Source organism: Equus quagga, chromosome 5, assembly GCF_021613505.1.
Source record: "Equus quagga isolate Etosha38 chromosome 5, UCLA_HA_Equagga_1.0, whole genome shotgun sequence".
In the NCBI taxonomy this organism is placed as follows: Eukaryota; Metazoa; Chordata; class Mammalia; order Perissodactyla; family Equidae; genus Equus; species Equus quagga.
In genome coordinates, this window is record NC_060271.1 from 86,455,794 (window position 1) to 86,475,305 (window position 19,512).

A 19,512-nucleotide genomic window follows, 5' to 3' on the forward strand; every position below is an offset into this window, starting at 1 on the left:
AACACGTCTATATTTTAAAGTGACTTGAAAAAACTATTTTCACATAGTTATGCCACCAATTTGATATACTAAATTCATTATTCAGTGAGGTCTAGCTTCAATCTCTGTTTTCTTCATATTGTTCTCCTTTCCTTCCCCTTGAGGTTGTCACTGTTGATTTACCCTTCATTTATAGAAAACATATATAACTAAATATGCATATATATTCATCTATGCCCCTGTTTTTTAAATAAAACCCCTGTTTTAGTAGTATACTAAACACATTGTTTGGTAACTTGATTTTTTTTAATGCAACATATCCTGGAGATCACTCTATAGCAGTATATAGAAAGATCAGAAGGCTTTTTAAAATTATGATAATATATACAACAGTGGAATAGATATGAGTACTTAGTGGACATGAATAACTTTCTAGAAAAAATACAAATGGCTAAAAATTACAAACTAGGTAAATGAATTTAAAAGGTCCAGTAGCCCTAAAGAGAAGATTCAAATAAGTCAAAAATAAAACTCCTGAAAGGAAGCAGTAGGTTTTGAGTTCTATGAAAACTTCAAAAACATATAATTTCCAAAAACTTATTCTAACATGAAAATATGTGCCATTCCAAGTAAATTCATTTGATAATAAAATTTAAATTCTTTCACATATTTTAACATTATTATTTTTTATCTTTATGCCATCTTTTATTTATTAAAAAATTTTTTCTATTGCAGTAACATTGGATTATAACATTATAGCTTTCAGATGTACATCATAATATATTTCAAATTCTTTGTAGATTACATCATGTTCACCACCCAAGAACTAATTATACTCCATAACCTCACATGTGAGCCTAATCATCTCTTTTGCCCTCCCTCCCCCTTCCCCTATGGTAACCACCAATCCAATCTCCATTGCTATGTGTTTGTTTGTCGTTGTTTTTATCTTCTACTTATGAGTGAGATCATACGGTATTTGACTTCCTCCTTCTGACTTATTTCATTTCACATAATACCCTCAAGGTCCATCCATGTTGTCACAAATGGCTGGATTTCATCATTTCTTATGGCTGAGTAGTATTCCATTATGTGTATATACCACATCTTCTTTATCCATTCGTCCCTTGATGGGCACCGAGGTTGCTTCCAAGTCTTGGCTACGGTGAATAATGCTGCAGTGAACATAGGGGTGCATGTATTGTTATGCCTTTGCGTTTCCAAGTTCTTTGGATAAATACCCAGTAGTGGGATAGCTGGATCATATGGTAGATGTATTGTTAATTTTCTGAGGATTCTCCATACTGCTTTCCCTAGTGGCTGCACCAGTATGCACTCCCACCAGCAGTGTACGAGGGTTCCCTTCTCTCCACATCCTCTCCAACACTTGTTGTTTCCTGTCTTGTTAATTATGGCCATTCTGACCAGAGTGAGGTGATACCTCATTGTAGTTTGATTTGCATTTCCCTGATAGCTAATGATGTTGAACATCTTTTCACATGCCTGTTTGCCATCCATATATCTTCTTTGGAGAAATCTCTGTTCAGATCTTTTGCCCATTTTTTAATTGGGATGTTGGGTTTTTTTGTTGTTGAGATGTATGAGTTCTTTGTATAATTTGGATATTAACCCCTTATCTGATATATGGTTTGCAAATATCTTCTCCCAATTGTTAGGTTGTCTTTTCATTTTGTTGATGGTTTCCTTTGCTGTGCAGAAGCTTTTTAGTTTGACGTAGTCCCATGTGTTCATGTTTTCTTTTGTTCCCCTTGCCCGGTCAGGCATGGTACTTGAAAATATGCTGCTAAGACTGATGTCAAAGAGCTTACTGCCTCTATTTTCTTCTAGCAGTTTCATGGTTTCAGGTCTTACATTCAAGTCTTTAATCCATTTTGAGTTGATTTTTCTGCATGGTGTAAGATAATGGTCTACTTTCATTCTTCTGCATGTGGCTGTCCAGTTTTCCCAACACCATTTTAAAGTCTATTTTGTCTGATATAAGTATTGCTACCCCCGCTTTCTTTTCTTTGCCATTTGCATGGAATATCTTTTTCCATCCTTTTACTTTCAGTTTGTGAATGTCCTTAGGTCTGAAGTGTGTCTCTTGTATGCAGCATATATATAGGTCTTGTTTTTTTAATCCAATTGGCCACTCTATGCCTTTTCATTGGAGCATTTAGTCCATTGATATTTAAAGTTGCTTTTGATAAATATGTATTTATTGCCATTTTGTTACTTTTGCTTTTCTGGGTGTTTTAGTAGTTCTTTGTTCCTTTCTTTTTCTCTTGCTCTCTTCCCTTATAGTTTGATGGCTTTCTTTAGTAATATGTTTCATTTCTTTTGTCTTACTTATTTGCTTACTTATTATAGGTTTCTGATTTGTGATTACCATGAGGATCCTAAATAATATTCTATGTATCTAATGGTCTATATTGAGTTGGTAGACTTTAGCTTGACCTCGTTCTCAAAGTTCTACTTTTTCACTCCCCTCCTCCCACATTTTATGTTTTGAAATCATATCTAATCTCTTGTGTGTCTATCCATTACCCTCTTATCATTGAAATAAGTAATTTTAGTACTTTTATCTTTTAACCTTCATATTACCTTCATAGGTGGTTGACCTGCTACCTTTACCAGTGATTTTATTGCCTGGTTTATTGGGGTGCTTTTTTTTTTTTTTTGATAATTTTTTAATCCCTATTTGTGGTCATCGCTTTCCCACTTAAATTTCTTGTAGAACTGGTTTCTTGGTGATAAACTCTTTTAATTTTTGCTTGTCTGGGAAGCTCTTTATCTCTCCTCCCATTCTGAATGACAACCTTGATGGATAGAGTGTTCTTGGCTGTAGATGTTTTCCTTGTAGCACTTTACATACGTCATGCCATTCTCTTATCACCTGTAGGGTTTTGGCTGAGAAGGCCGCTGATAGCCTTATGGGCTTTCCTTTGTAAGTCACTTGTTGCCTTTCTCTTGCTACTTTTAGGATTCTCTCTTTATCTTTAATTTTGGACATTTTAATTATAATGTGTCTTGGTGTGGCCCTCTTTGGGCTTACCTTGTTTAGAGCTCTCTGTGCTTCCTGTACTTGGTTGTCTGTTTCCTTCCTTAAGTTAGGAAAATTTTCAGCCATTATTTCTTCAAATAAATTTTCTGCCCCTTTGTCTCTCTCTTCTCCTTCTGGGACACCTATAATATGAATGTTAGTGTGCTTGATATTGTCCCAGAGTTTCCTTAGACTGTTCTCATTTGTCTATTTTTTCTTTTTTCTGTTCAGCTTGGGTGATTTCCTCTAGTCTTTCATCTAGTTCACTGATCCATTCTTCTGTATCCTCTACTCAGCTATTGAGTCCCTCTAATGAATTTTTCATTTCCAGTATTACACTCTTCATTTTTGATTGCTTCTGTTTTGTATTTTTCAGTTCTTTGTTGATGAGCTCACTGTGTTCATCCAGTCTTCTCCCAATATCTGTGAGCATCCTTATGAGTTTTTGTTTGAACTCTTTGTCAGGTAGCTCATTTATTTCTGTTTCATTTAGTCCTTTTTCTGGGGTTTTGTCCTGTTCCTCTGCTTGGAATATATTCCTTTGTCTCCTCATTATGCCTCTTTCTCTGTGCTTATTTCTATGTATTAGGTGAGTCGGCTATATCTCCTGATCTTGGAGAAGTGGACTTATGTAAGAGATGCCTTTTGAGGCCCAGCAGTGTGCTTTCCCCTCATCACCAGTCCAAATGATCCAGGAGTGACCCCTTTGTGGGCTACTTGTGTCCTTGTGCTGTGGCAGGGTTGCTCTTAATGCAGGTACCCAGGGAATCCTGTCTTTCCCTCCCTGGCCAGCTATTTGTAAATCCAGTTTGGGGAGCCTCAGCACCGTTGGCTACAATGTCTAACAGCATACTCCTGTTGCAGTTTTCCTGTTAATTGGGTAGGTACCCAGTGTAGGTGGTTGCTAAGCTCAGGGGTTTACAGTTGAGATAAGCCTCAGGCCTACAAGGTTGTTGTCAGTTCTCTTAGGAGTATAGCTGAGTGGGGCTGGCCCTAGGCATAGGAGCACTCAATTGTTTCAGGCTTTGGAAAGTGGGGTTTATCCTTCTTATAGCTATTTATGAAGCACAGGTATTCTGCTGCTGCTAAGCCTCACCCCGCCACAGGACCACATACACCGTCAACACAGTCCTGGTCCATGCACACTTCCCAACCCCCTGGAGCATACCCTAATGCCCCACTGCAGAGGCCCCCACAATTCACCTGGTCCTCACACAGGCCATGCCCCACAGAGGCAGACACACTCACCTACCTGTAGAGGATCAAGCCACCCAGTCAATGCAGGCCAACAAGTAGCCTAAGGGCTTGCTGTTGGGCAGGGCTGGTCCCTAGTGGGGGCTGCCTGCCCTGGCTGAACTGAATGAAATCTGTGCTCCAGTGGGTGTGGCAGACCCCTGGGCTAACATGCCAGAGGAAGAACCTCAATGGCATCCACGGGGTCTGTGTCAGCATGCTGGGACCAGGTCAGAACGATGGCCCCCATCAATGTCTCAGTCTCCAGAGAGGTCCCTCCTCTCACTGAGATGCACCCAGAGCCCACCAGGTGCGTCTCTTTTCACCAAAGGACTGTCAGCCTTCTCTCTGGTGATTTTAGGTTGCTGAGATGGGTGAGTTTGTGCGTGGGCCCTTTAAGACCTGGGTCTTTTCGGCTTTTGTCTGATAGCTTTTCTGGGAGTATCCCCACTGCAGTTAATAGCCAGCAAAGCCAGACAGTAAGACCCCATCTTAGTTGTGCTGAGTCTGCAGGATGCTTAGAGCAGTATCAGCCCCACTCCAGACCTCACTCCTCCAGGGAGGGCTGCGTACCTTAGGGTGGCTCCCACCTGGCCAGCTGAGAAACTCTGCTGCTCCTGAAGGTGGCTTTTTTTTCTCTCCAGCAGGAATTTCTGCCTCTTCTGCCTTAGTCAGGACTGTCCCTTGTTGTGGGGGGTTCTTTTTATCCAGTTTTCAGTTTTCTATCCCAGGTAATTTTTCCAAAAATAGTTGTAACCTGATTGTGTTTGTGGGAGGAGATGAGTTCAGAGTCTGTTTACGCTGCCATCTTGATGAGATCTCTATTTTAACATTTAAAATAATTATTCTTTGCTCTGACTATTTAAGAAAGATTATGAAGGGGCAGCCTGGTGGCACTGTGGTTAAGTTCACGTGCTCTGCTTCAGCAGCCTGGGTTTTGCAGGTTCAGACCCTGGGCATGGACCTATGGACTGTTCATCAGGCCATGCTGTGGTGGTATCCCACATACAAAATAGAGGAAGATTAGCACAGACCTTAGCTCAGTGACAGTCTTCCTCAACCACAAAGAGGAAGATTTGCAAGAGATGTTAGCTTAGGGCCAATCTTCCTCAGCAAAAACAAAAGAAGGAGGAAGATTATGAAAGCAAGAACTGACTAGTAAAATTTATATTTAAATCAATATAACTATGAGATAAATTATTTAATATACTTCCTTATCTTGAAAGTTACTTTTTCCTCAAATCTACAAAATATGAAACTTCTTAAATATTAACACATTATCAGAAACAGTATTTTATTCCTACTCCTTAAAACTTCTTATTGGTCAGATTTGTCCTATGAAATGTTATTTTATTTTTTTTTTAAAAGATTTTATTTTTTCCTTTTTCTCCCCAAAGCCCCCTGGTACATAGTTGTGTATTCTTCGTTGTGGGTTCTTCTAGTTGTGGCATGTAGGACGCTGCCTCAGCGTGGTCTGATGAGCAGTGCCATGTCCGCGCCCAGGATTCAAACTAATGAAACACTGGGCCACCGGCAGCGGAGCGCGCGAACTTAACCACTCGGCCACGGGGCCAGCCCCTATGAAATGTTATTTTTAAATAAGTAGAAAAAGAATTATATCAACATTTTATCTTTAGTTGAAATAGAACAACATGAACTTGAATTTTTTTTTTTTTTTTTTTGAGGAAGATCAGGCCTGAGCTAACATCTGCTGCCAATCCTCCTCTTTTTGCTGAGGAAGACTGTCCCTGAACTAACATCTGTGCCCATCTTCCTCCACTTTACATGTGGGACACCTACCACAGCATGGCTTGCCAAGTGGTGCCGTGTCTGCACCCAGGATCCGAACCAGCGAACCATGGGCCACTGAAGCGGAATGTGCGCACTTAACTGCTGTGCCACCAGGCTGGCCCCAAGCAGCATGAACTTGAATGTTTTCAAAGCAATTTGGACAAGTCTTAGAAACTTGTAAAGCTGTAGATTATTAATTTAATTTTCTATTATCAATTGCTTTGAATTAAGTAAAATATTACAGCAAGGAGGGCTAGAACATGGTAATCTTAAATATGTATAAGCTATTGCATGCCTTTGTAAGTGTTTCTATATCTATATCAAACCTATCAATCCCCAGAAACATTACAAAAATTAGAAAAAGTTAGAATATTAATATGGTATAATAGTTATCTTTCAATGTCTGATCCAAAATATGATTTATAGATGAAAATATATTCAAGATTTTTTTTATCTTCAAATAATTTTTGTTGTAAATTTGCATATTCATTCCAGTAGTACATTCAAAAGTCATTTGTGAAAGGTAATGAGAACTCAAGAACAGCAAGTTTTTTTATTTTAGGTCTCAGATGATAACAGACAGAATATGTTTAAATTTTTAAACCTGGTTCATGGCCAAAGGCTATCAGTGTCATCTTTTGTTCAGTGGAGGTCAACTTCACTTAATAGTGCTAAAAGATGATACTAATATAAGTCAATTTGGCAAATGGTAAATGATAATATTGTCATTGAGAATGACAGAAAGTAAGTGGTTCATTCTTCTATTTTTCTGAAAACTTGCTTCCAGATTAGTAAGACGTTTATAATAAAACCATCCACCAATTAGGTAACCCTGGTTGGGTGGCAATAAAAGTTAGGATTTATCAATATGATACTTTTAAAAACTATTGCCATCTATGTTGCCCATTTAGATTTGCTATATGCCATTTTAATCTTATACAGAAAGTCTCCACAAAGAGACCAACAAAACAAAAAATGACTGTACAACTTACAATGTCTCCTTGTGCCTCCCAGACATGCTTCCTTTTCTTTTCTTTTGGTGAGGAAGATTGTCCCTGAGCTAACATCTGTGCCATCTTCCTCTACTTTTTGTGGGTGGGATGCTGCCACAGCATGGCTTTATAAGCAGTGTATAGGTCCATGGTCGGGATCCAAACCCACGAGCCCCAGGCCACAGAAGAGGAGTGCTTGAACTTAATCACTACACCACCAGGCTGGCCCCTCAGACATGATTCTAAACAACTAAGCATGTGGCACTGCAGTCCACTAGTATGTGAGAACCTTGATGGCTGGGTACCAAGGGTAGATCCATGTTTTATAAGGCTTGAAGCTTATACAATTTAAGAACAAGAATTTAAAATTTCAAATACAAAATTAGGTACTGGAAAGAACATGTATAACTAAGAGGCAATGAAGTTTAAGTTTATTAGCTTTGGTAAATTCACCTCTGCATCTGGCACATAATAAACATTCCATATTTATGGAATAATTTTTGATTAATAGCTATTGATTAAATTTGAAATCAGGATGAGTGAAAGGGCATGACTACCCTGGTAGGGGCCTCTTGGAATGTCTTTATTGTAGTATGATTTAACAGTACCTTTGCCTTAGTCAGTCTCAAACAGCTTTACTACATGTCCTTTATTTTTGTATGTGTTGCCCTAGTCAGGTAGAAGACATGAAAATGAAATATAAAGCCAAGTGGCTTTTATTTTCTTGACTCATTTAGAATATGACCATTTCCCAGAAGCATATGAACATCTTTAATTGTATACATCCAACATTTAAACTAAATTTCAACACTAAGACTATCTAAAAGTTAAAAGTAGATGAAGGCAGACAACAGCCAATTGGGAAGTGATATAGATACTAGATGTGTCTTGCATCAGACGCTAAAGATTGATGGACTCTGCAAACTGAGGGACATGCAGTTACAGAGATATACTCTCTACTGCATTTTGCTAAAGACCACATTCAGTTAGGAGGCCCACAAGTCTATCAGCAAGTAAATAGACTGTATAGTGTTTCCAAACAGAAAGTTTAAGAATGCAAACATTCATGGTATAGATATAATATCAACTTAAGAACTGTTAAGGCTTAATGTTTTCAAATTAATGACAGTTCCCTATATCAAAAAGTAAAGAGGAAAAATCACAGAATTAAGGAAGAATAAGAGAGAGATAATGTTCCAGAAATAACTTGTGGAGCATAGATTTTATAGCCAATACTTATATCACTGTTAAACATAACGTACTAACATTAGTATCTCACAAAGAAAACCATATTTGTATGGGTGTGTTTCTTTTTTTCTTTGGTTTATATGCCTGTGTACCAGTGTTAAATGGTCTTAATGTTAACTAGAATAAAGCTTGGAGATTCTTAACTATTTGCTTTGACATATGAATTTTAAGATCAACTTGTCAAGTTCCATGAAAAGCCTGAAAGGGATTTTGCTTGGAATTCCACTGAGTTTTACAGATTACTGGGGTCAGAATTGATAGCTTTATGATGCATAGTCTTTCTAGCCGTAAGCAGGTATATGTCTGTATCTTAATCAGGTGTTCACTTATGTCACTCAGAAATGGTTGATAATTTCTTCTCAAATGTATTACACATCTTTTGCTTATTTTCAGTGAAGAATCATATACAAATTGTGCCAGAGAAGAGAAAATAGAAAAAAAAGCCACCTCACTTATTTTAGGCGCACTATCCATTGCGTGACACAGCCACCTGCCACCTAACTTATTTTATAAGGCTAGTATAACTTTAATAGCAGTCAAGGACTTGTTAGCAATTATAAGTAATGCTGTCATCACCAGTCTTGGACATACATTGTCATATTATTTCCTTAAACTATATACATGCAAATTTTAAATCCTGATATATTGTTAAAATATGGAATCAGCAAACTTTTTCTGCCAGATAGCAAATATTACAGGCTTGTGGGCCAAGAGGCAAAATTGAGGTTATTATATAGGGACTTGTATATAACAAGAGAGAAAACAAATTTCAGAAATCTTTATTGATGAAATTAAAAATATAATAATTGAGTCCAATTTTCATAATACAGATCTACAAATGTGAATAATAGAATTATTTTGGGGGGATAACATTTCACTTAATTGGGTTGGAGTTGGTGTTCTTATCAAAACCTATTACAAATGTTCATCTGTTAATGCTGATCAAGATGAAATTTTACATATTTCACCTTTGCAAATATCTTTCCTCATAGATAGGTACTGCCAAATGTTGATATAAATCCATGAGCATATGGTTTTAATTGAGCATACTCACCAATTAGAAGGCATTTTTAGAATTCTATTAGCTAAAAGACTAGAATGCCTTTTAGCATGTCATTACATTGCAAATTAATCACTTCCAATTAGAGTTCCTCAATTGCACAGTTAAATAGACTTTGGAATGTGAAAATTTCCTTTGCACTTGGATCAAGTTTGAAAAATACTGCTGTTGATTGAAATTGGAAAATACATTGCTGGCAATTTGTGTAGGAGATCTCACCTTTTAAAAAAAAATTTTGACAGTGCAGGAAGTGTATGACACAGCCTGACATTACTTGTAAGTCAGTGTTAGTTTTCATTGAAATGACTTTATCACAGTATTAAGTTTCACATATAGGTACTGTTCTGCCTTGTAGTTTTATGTTGAAACATTTTCAAGTCTTCATCATAAATGAATTCCAAAGCCATTCAGAGTTAAATAAGAGCACAGTTCTTCTAACCATTTAAAAATGTAAACACCATTCTTAACTCAAGGACTATACAAAAGGCAGGCTACTTTGACACATACTCCATAGTTTACTGAACCCTGCTTCATAAAGTCTCATGCTCCCAGTAAGTTTAAGTGCCTGTTTCCCCCCAAACTTTGCAACCAGTAAGTATTGTTAACTTTAAAAAACTTATCCAATCTGAAATTACATTTTTTCAACTTGCACTTATTTGAATATTAATAAAGTAAAATATGTTTTCACGATTATAAGCCACTTGTATTTCTTAATTGTAAACTGGCTGTTTATATCCCTTTGTCCATTTTTATTGCAATAAAATTTCTATTCTAACAATCATTCTATGTACCAAAAAGAGTTCTAAGTCCTTTTTAATGGTTCTACCTGTTTAGTATTATTTCCACTGCTTTCTGCCACACATCCTACATTCCTTCTATATTGAAAGACCTGCCATTGTGTGACAGAATTGTGTTTTTTCAAGCTTCTCTACATATATGCACCAGATATCATTCATTCTCTGTCACCTTTTCTCCATTTTTCCTTCCTAGTATAAGTCTTATTTACCTTTCAAGACTCAGATCAGGATCAGTTCCTCCTCTTGGCTCCACAGCACTCTGTAAATATCTGCCATAAAACCTGTCACATTGTTAATGCTCTTAACTGTTGTTTACAACGGTGTGTCTGCCCATTTGGCTCAAAGCTTCTTGAGACATGGTATTGTAATTGATCTTTATACTCCAGAACAGTGCTTGGCAATTAGTAGACACTGATTACTTGTTAACTGAATGAGTTCAAAATAATACTAATAGTAATACTAATAAAGTAATATGTGCCAGACCCATAAATAAACAAATTTGTGCAGTAGTATTCCTTGTAAAATGCTTAGCATAATATACAGTTGAATTTTGAAGAAGCTTTCTCAGATATTAAAATCTCACCAATGAAAATATCAATTAAAGCTTTTATTCCCTGACAAAACTATGTCAAACATTTCATTTAAAAACTTGTCTTTTTCCCCTAAAGACTTAAAATAATTTATTTAAATAATTGCCATTAGTTACAGCTATGGTCTGCAATTCAAGAAAATTTGCTTGTAGTAGAAAAGAAAACTGAGAAAATTAAAGTACAAAAAAGAATATTCATCAGCCATGTCTGTTTTGTAATCTGAACAATAAGTTCTTTCTTTTAAAATCTCCTTTGTAACTTGACCAAGATTCATTTGGGATTAATCTTTTTTTTCCCTTTATTTCCAAAGGACATCCATTACCTTGCACTAGATAAGGGTGAATTGGCACTAGCTGAAGTGGCAAGAAAAAAAGCTAGTGACATTGATGCAGAATCAATAACCTCTGGAGTTGGTAAGAATTAATGCTGTTTTTTTTAAGTGCTTTTTGTTTTAATCAATACTTATTCAGTATCATTTCTATTTATGTTTGTAGGGCACGGTTGGCTAATTTAAATTACTTTCTTTGTAAAGACAGTGTCTTTTAAAAACTAAGACTGGATAAATAGTACAATATGGATATATAAGTTGGAATCATATTAATATGAAAATTGATAATTACTGATTAATCACCATTTACCAAAAAGGACATTGTTCCTTTCATAAGATTTTGAGGGAAAAAATTTATCATCGTCAGTGCTGTTACTAAAATTAACCAACACAGGAACTTATATAATTCTTTATTTATACACATAGACATGTCATATCTCAAAAGAATTCTCTCCTATATCAAAGTACTTCAAATGGGATTTTTAGGTTTGATGAGTGATTTGTTTTCATTTAGAAGCCATTAGAGTCATTTTACAGTGTAGTCTTCCAAAGAAGACAAATCAGAAGCCTAAACTGAATCTAAAGGTCCATTCAAAACTTTATAATATAGAAAAATGATAGTTTTTAAAAACAATTGTATTATCAACATGAGCTTTTTCCCCCTAAACTCAGTCTTTCTAATGTAAATAAACCTGGAAGAATTGATCTCTGGACATCCCAATTCCTATTCCTCTTGATATTTCCTATTCCTAGATTAGGCAGAGGATCCTCAGAACTGTAATAGAATTCATTTCTTTGGGGAACTCCTATGAAACAAAGAAGTTTCAATAAGATTTCTACTTTGTAAGTTGCTTGAAAATATTATAATAAGCCTCTCCACTGATAGATCATCTTGTGCTTTGTTTTCGTAATGCTGTTTATAGCCAAAGGGAGCAGCTATCAGCTTCTCTAACATCACCACCAGAGCCCAGTCTTCAAGGTGGTACTGAAGAACTCAAAGCCATGCGGCCAGGATAGCTCTGAACCGAAATACCAAAGCTGACAATTACTTACCAGAAAGATAATTCTGTTCTCCTTTCCCAACCCTGAAAGAAGTCCAAATTGATCAAACCAAAAAGATGCAAAGACCACTTTCAAATCTCCATTCCTAATGGATAAGGAATACTCCCTCTTAATACAATATTAGAATAAGAACTGCAGTTGACTTATCACTGTATCTTGTTACTTGCTAAGGATATTGACGAGCCTCTAAACAGCAACAATAGCTAGTAATTATTGAATGCTTACGGTGGGCCAGGTATTATTCTAAGTTACAGATATTAACTAATTTAATACTCGCCACAACGCTGTGAGGTAGGTGTAATTTCTATTTATTATGTGAAGTTACTTTTAACTAAATGATGAAACCATGCCATCTTAGTAGGAATTATGATGTTATATAATGGGGATACAAATATTCTCCATCCCTACCCCTCCAGCCATTTAGGAAAACACAGGAAGAGGTTAATTCGTAGCAAATTTTATGGGAATTTTCCTTAGTTGTCATGTACTCTGCCTTTTCCATCAGGGTATCAGATATAATAAAGGCCATTTTTGCATTTTAAAGCTATTCAAATTTACTAAGAGTGAAAAGGAATGTGAAGAGATTATCACGAAATTTCAGAAAAATGAAGAAACTCCACTATTCACCAAAATGTGTCCTGTGCCCTGTGTATTCTTTGATCAGGTTACTGTGGCCAGCTGATAATTCCTAGCCAGAGAGCTTGGTGTTTCCCCACTTTGAGCCCTGCCTCATTTCTAGCAAATATCTTTTCTTCACTGAAACCCTGTTACTCCCCATTTTTCAGCCTTTTTCAATCCTTACACTTTGACTTCAGTTACTATCCCTTGACAAAGACATCATTCAGTAACAACAGTAACAATCAAGAGGTGAACATCTTAAATGAATGTTCTACTCCACTTTTGTTCCAGAAAACTGGGGTAACTTCCACTCACAATTCCAAACGGAATTAGGAAAGAGTGTCTTGTTTCCTCATCATAGACTCTGCCTAGGTCTTCCTTAGAGCCCACATCATGCTGGGGAAAGCTAATTTTTCTCAAATTCCCTCAATTTAATTCATCTGTTCTCTCAAACTTTTCCCAAAGCAGAAAGTAATTAAGTTTTTGGGTTTCAAAGGAGCTCTTTGATGCAAGCAAGAGGGCAAATTATGTAAGGTATCAAAGGAGTATTTAAGTAGAAGTTGTTCCGTTACATGGGACAGTCTGTAAAAAAGTATCACACATAGTAGCCGTCAACATAGTTAAAAAGCAAGAGTTGCCAGAGAAGTTGAATTGTGATCATCTGAATAATTTGGTAATTTTTTATTGAAGTGTAACATACATACAGAAAACTTCACAAATCATAAATGTATGACTCAGTGTATTTTCCCAAAATGAACACATCCTTGAAACCAGTATCCAGACCAAGTAATATACGTTACCAGGACCCCAGAAGCCCTTTCATATCCTCTTCAAGATACAACACCCCAGCCCAACTATCCTTACTATAACACCACAGGTTAGTTTTGCCTTTTTTCAAACTTTTAAGAAATAGAATCACACACATATTCTTTTATATTTGGCTCCTTTTAGTCAACATTATGAGCGTGAGATTCTTCCATAATGTTGCATATAATTGTAATTCTTTCATTCTTATTGCTATATAATAGTATTCCAATATGTGAATATAGTACAACTTTATCCATTATCCTTTTGATGGATATTTGGTTTGTTTCAAGTTTGGGGCTATTGTGAATAATGTTGCTATGAACATTCTTATGTATGTCTGAATGGACATATGTACAGATCTGTTGGGTATGTGCTTAGAAGTGGAATTTCTGGGACACAGGATATATGCATATGTTCAACTTTAGTAGCTACTTCAGTTTTCCAAAGTAATTGTAACAGCTTACCTTTTTACCAACAGTGCATAAGAATTCCAGTTTGCTCCATCCTCACTGATACATGGTATTGTCTGTCTTTCTCATTTTAGCCATTCTGATGGGGAAGACATTGTAATTTTGTATATGTGACAGTATATATATATATATATATATATATATATATATATATATAAACTGTTTCTGGACTCTATTTTATTGATGTGTTTGTACTTACACAAATATCTCACTGTTTTGAGGAACTCTGGCTTTAAGTCTTAATATCTGGTAATGCAAGTTGTCCAGCTTTGTTCTTAAGATGGCCATAGCTATTCCTTTATATTTCCATATAAATTTCAAAATCAGCTTGCACCCTCCCCCAAGAAAAAAATGGGGGAGGGCTGAAATTCTGGTTGAAATCACATTAAATCCATAGACAAAAACATGGGCAGAATTGATTTCTTTATAATATTGAGTTGAGTTTTCCAATACGTAAATATGATATATCCCTCAATTTATATAGATCTTCTGTATTTTTTCTCAGAAATCTTTTATAATTTTCACTGTAGTGGTCTTGCACATCTTTCCTTAGATGTATTTTTTTTCCTCCACTTAAAGAGAATTTTAATTATGGTACATCCATTCAATGTATCTCTAACCTGAAGCTTTAAAAGATATGAAAGAACGGCATGTATTGATATTTGCATAGAAAAATATATACTCACACATACATATCCTGAAAATCTGGAAGGATATACACCTTACTGTTATCAATGGTTATCTCTGAAAGGTGGGAATTTCTGAGGAAATTTTCATTTCCTACTTTTTATACTCTTCACTGATATATATATCATATAATGGGCATATATCATATGGGTACTGGGGTTTTTTATTGAGGTAATTGATATATATTATATTAGTGTCAGGTACAACATAATTATTTGATATCTATATATATTACAAAATGATCACAATCAGTTTGCTTAACATGCATCACCACACATAGTTACAAATTCTTCTTCTTGTGATAAGAACTCTTACAATTCACTCTCTGAACAACCTTCAAATATACAATACAGTTACCTTAACTAGTCACTATGATGTACATTACATCCCCAGAACTTATTCATTTTATAACTGGATGTTTGTACCCCTGACCTCATTCACTCATTTCACACACACACACCCCAACCACCAATCTGTTCTCTGTATCTGAGTTCATTTTTTTTCCTTAAGATTCCACATATAAGTGAGATCATACAGTATTTGTCTTTTTGTGCCTGACCTACCTCACCCAGCACAACGTCCTCAAGGTCTATCCATGTTGTAGAAAATTGCGAGATTTCCTTAAGTTTTATGACTGAATAATATTCCATTGTATGTATATTCCACATTTTCTTTATCCATTCATCCATCAATGGACACTTAGGTTGCTTCCATGTCTTGGTTATTGTAAATGCTGCTGCAGTGAACATTGGGATGCATATATCTTTTCAAGTTCTTGTCTTCGTTTCCTTCAAAGTTTGATGGTTGTATTTTTCATTTCTGAGGAACCTCAATACTGTTTTCCATAGTGGCAGCAGCCGTCTACATCCCACCAGCAGAGCACAAGGGTTTCCCTTTTTCCACATCCCCACCAACACTTATTTCTTGTCTTTTTGATAATAGCCATTCTCACAGGTGTGAGGTGATCTCATTGTGGTTTTGATTTGCATTTCCCTGATGTGACGTTGAGCACCTTTTCATGTACCTACCTATTGGCATCTGTATGTCTTCTTTGGAAAAATGTCTATTCAGATCTTCAGCCAATATTTTATTCAGGTTGTTTGTTTGTTTTGTTATTGAAATATGTGAGTCCTTGTATATTTTGGATATTAACCCCTTATCAGTTACCTCAATACTGTTTTCCATAGTGGCAGCACCCGGCAGCACAAACCATGTGGTTTGCAAATAATTTCTCCCATTTCATAGGTTGCCTTTTCAGTGTTTGTGTGTGTGTGTGTGTGTGTGTGTGTGTTTTTTTACTGTTTCTTTTGCTGTGCAGAAGCTTTTTTAGTTTGATGTAGTCCCACTTATTTTTGCCTTTGTTGTTTGTGCTTTTGGTGTCATTTTGAAAAAATCACTGCCAAGACCAATGTCAAGGAGCTTTTTCTCTATGTTTTCTTCTAAGAGTTTTATAGTTTCAGTTCTTATGTTTAGTCTTTAATCCACCTTGAGTTAATTTTTGTGAGTGGTGTAAGATAGGGGTGCAATTTCACTTTTCTGCATGCATCTAGTTTTCCCATCACCATTTATTGAAGAGACTGTCCTTTCCGTATTGACTCCCTTGTCAAATATATCTGATGTATATGCATGAGTTTATTTCTGGTCTCTCCATTCTGTTCCATTGGTTTGTCTATTTTTATGCCAATACCATACTGTTTTAATTACAGTAGCTTTGTAGTATAGTTTGAAATCAGGAAGTGTGATGCCTCCAGCTTTGTTCTTTTGTGCTTCCATATGAATTTTAGGATTGTTTTGTCTTTTTCTGTGAAAAATGCCATTGGAATTTTGATAGCAATGGCACTAAATCTATAGATAGCTTGGGTGGTATGGACATTTTAACAATATTAATTCTTCCAATCCATGAGCACAGTATATCTTTCCATTTATCTGCATCTTCTTAAATTTCTTTCATCCGAGACTTGCAGTTTTCAGTGTACAGTTAAATTTGTTTTATTTCATTCTTTTTGATGCAGTTGTAAATGAGATTGTTTTCTTAATTTCTCTTTCTGATAATTTGTTACAAGTATATAGAAATGCAATAGATTTTTGTATATTGATTTCATATCCTCCAACTTTACTGAATTCTTTTATTCTAAAATTTTTGTGGTGGAGTCTTTAGGGTTTTCTGTGTATAGATCACATCAGCTGCAAAAAGAGACACTTGTACTTCTTCCTTTCTGATTCAGATGCCTTTTATTTCTTTTTCTTACCTAACTTCTCTGGGTAGGATCTCCAATACTATATCAAATCAAAGTGGCAAGATTAAATGAGCTTCACCGGTGGTGGACTAGTGGTGGTATAATCCCAATAAGAGTATTAGGTATGGAATAGTCTAGGCTGCTGTAACAAGAGACCACAATGAAGTAACAAAGAATGTTATTTCTTTTAACAATCCTGGGAGGTGTTCCAGGACTGGTAAACAGACTCCTATGGTGTTGCTTTGTTATCTCTAGGTTATAGCCTTCATCTGCATCGTTGAAGATTTGTATCCCTGCCTTCAAGAAGGAGCAAAAAGAAGAAGGAAAGCATATTCTCTTCTTGTTTAGGGAGTAACCCAGGATTTGTCACACATCACTTCTGCTCATATCCCATTGGACAGAATCTGGTCATAAGGCTACACCTAACTGTAAGAAAGTCTGGGAAATATCTTTAGTGGGGTGACCATGACTCGACAAAACATCTATAACTATAAAAGCAACAGCCACTGGGGGGACAGCTAACACTTCATCTGTTACAATGAGATTTGAAGAATAGTGTTTAGAAGAAGAAAACAAGCAAAATGGGGAAACAACATCCTCTACATAATCCTCATATGCACATAAATAGAAGTATTTTTAAAACCCTATTCAAACAAATTCCCAGCTGCACTTAACATGCAAACACGGGGGGGCCAGACCAGCAGAGCGGTTAAGTTCACACGTTCCACTTTGGCAGCCTGGGGTTCGCCGGTTCAGATCCCGGGTGCGGACCTATACACTACTTGTCAAGCCAAGTCATGCTGTGGTGGGCATCCCACATATGAAAAGTAGAGGAAGATGGGCATGGATGTTAGCTCAGGGCCAGTCTTCCTCAGCAAAAAGAGGAGGCTTGGTGACAGATGTCAGCTCAGGGCTAATCTTCCTCAAAAAGAAAGAAAAATACAAATACATTGACAGCTACATTAAGAAATTCTTCCAAATGCATTATATTTCCAAATACTCTTATCGTATGTGATCTTTCAAATACTATGTTATAAAAAGGCTGTAGCTTTATAAGCTGCCATCTCCTTTTAAGATACATTTTAAAATTCCCGGGGAGGCCTAGTGGCATAGTGGTTAAGTTCACACACTCACTTCAGCAGCCTGGGGTTCACAGGTTCAGGTCACAGGCGTGGACATACACACTGCCTATCAAGCTATGCTGTGGTGGCATCCCACATATAAAAAATAAGAGGAAGATTGACACAGATGTTAGCTCAGGGCCAATCTTCCTCACACACACACACACACAAATATATATATGTGTGTGTGTATCTTAAAATTCTGATATAAAAGCTTATTTGTGCTTGATCGAGAACTTTAGAGAATGCAGTATTTTTAAAATATAGTATAATGATGATAAAGATTAGTCATTATTACCCAAAGATAACTGATAATGTTAGTCTATTTATTTCCTCTTTTTGCTATGTAGATATTTAGCAAAATTTGAATCATTTATTTTTGTTACCCATTGGTATGCTGTGACTATGTTCCCATGTCCTTAAAAATCATTCAAAACCCCAATTTTTAGTAAGTTATCTTCTTCCTAAATGCCTTTCTGTTTTTACTATAAAATCATGGTACCACTGTAAAAATGTATAAAATTATATCTAGTAGACAATACATAGATGAAGGTAAAGATTTGCTCTTATACTTAAAATATCTCATTATTAATATAGAATTCTTCTAAAATTAAGCTACAAAAGCAGTTTTTAATTCTACAAACAATTTAAAATTGTGGTTAACTGTTTTACCTACACTGTGCTTGAGAGGCTATATTAAATTACTTGTTCAACTGAGGACCTATATTCATGCCAACCTGCTTTTAGCTCCAATTCACCTATCTTCTCTTTATTATGTCATGATGTCAGTTACCTTTCTACCTCTAGGCATTTTTGCCTAGAGACATAATCCTAAACCCTTCATAATTATAAGCACATCAAAGACTAACTGCTTTGCTTAGCTGCAGAGGTCTATACAAGACTATATTACATGTATAACTTAAAAGGGATTTATAGTTTTCAGTAAAGTTCCTAAGAATACATAATTATCCAACCTTTGTTCCTTTCTTTGTGATGACATAATATTGTCACTCACAGAATGTTACATATTAAATAATACCAATTCTTAATTACCTTAAGTAGAAATTTTCTCTAAATTAAGTACTTATTTTCAGGTCAAACCTTTCCATTGTTTAAATATGTAACATTTTTGAGCTCTGCTATACTAGTTCACTATATTATGAAATAAGGTGTCATGTTTTCAGAACTCACCTAGTCATAAATTGACATTAACTTAGCAAAAGATAATAGTCTTTTTCTGTGAGAAAAGTGCAAACATCAAACTATTTGGGCTTTAACCCTACTTTTTCTCCTTTTCAGAAAGGAGTCAATGTCTCAAGCTTTCTTCTCAAGATTTACTTATTAGTCAGACTAGTAAACTGTGCTGATCCAGGACAGAATTACTGCCAATTAAATTTTCTGCAGGTAAATAATGAAGAATTTTACTTGAGGATTGGTATGTAATATTAA

The 19,512-nt window shown here is 35.8% G+C and overlaps 1 protein-coding gene across 1 annotated transcript in view; it reads left to right on the plus strand.

Moving 5' to 3' along the window:
* WDPCP (WD repeat containing planar cell polarity effector) overlaps positions 1–19,512 on the plus strand; it is a 369,564-nt gene that overhangs the window by 242,027 nt on the left and 108,025 nt on the right. Inside the window, exon 15 of the mRNA XM_046661836.1 lies at positions 11,044–11,146. Coding sequence (XP_046517792.1) covers positions 11,044–11,146 — 103 coding nt within the window. The remainder of the gene's footprint in view (positions 1–11,043; positions 11,147–19,512) is intronic.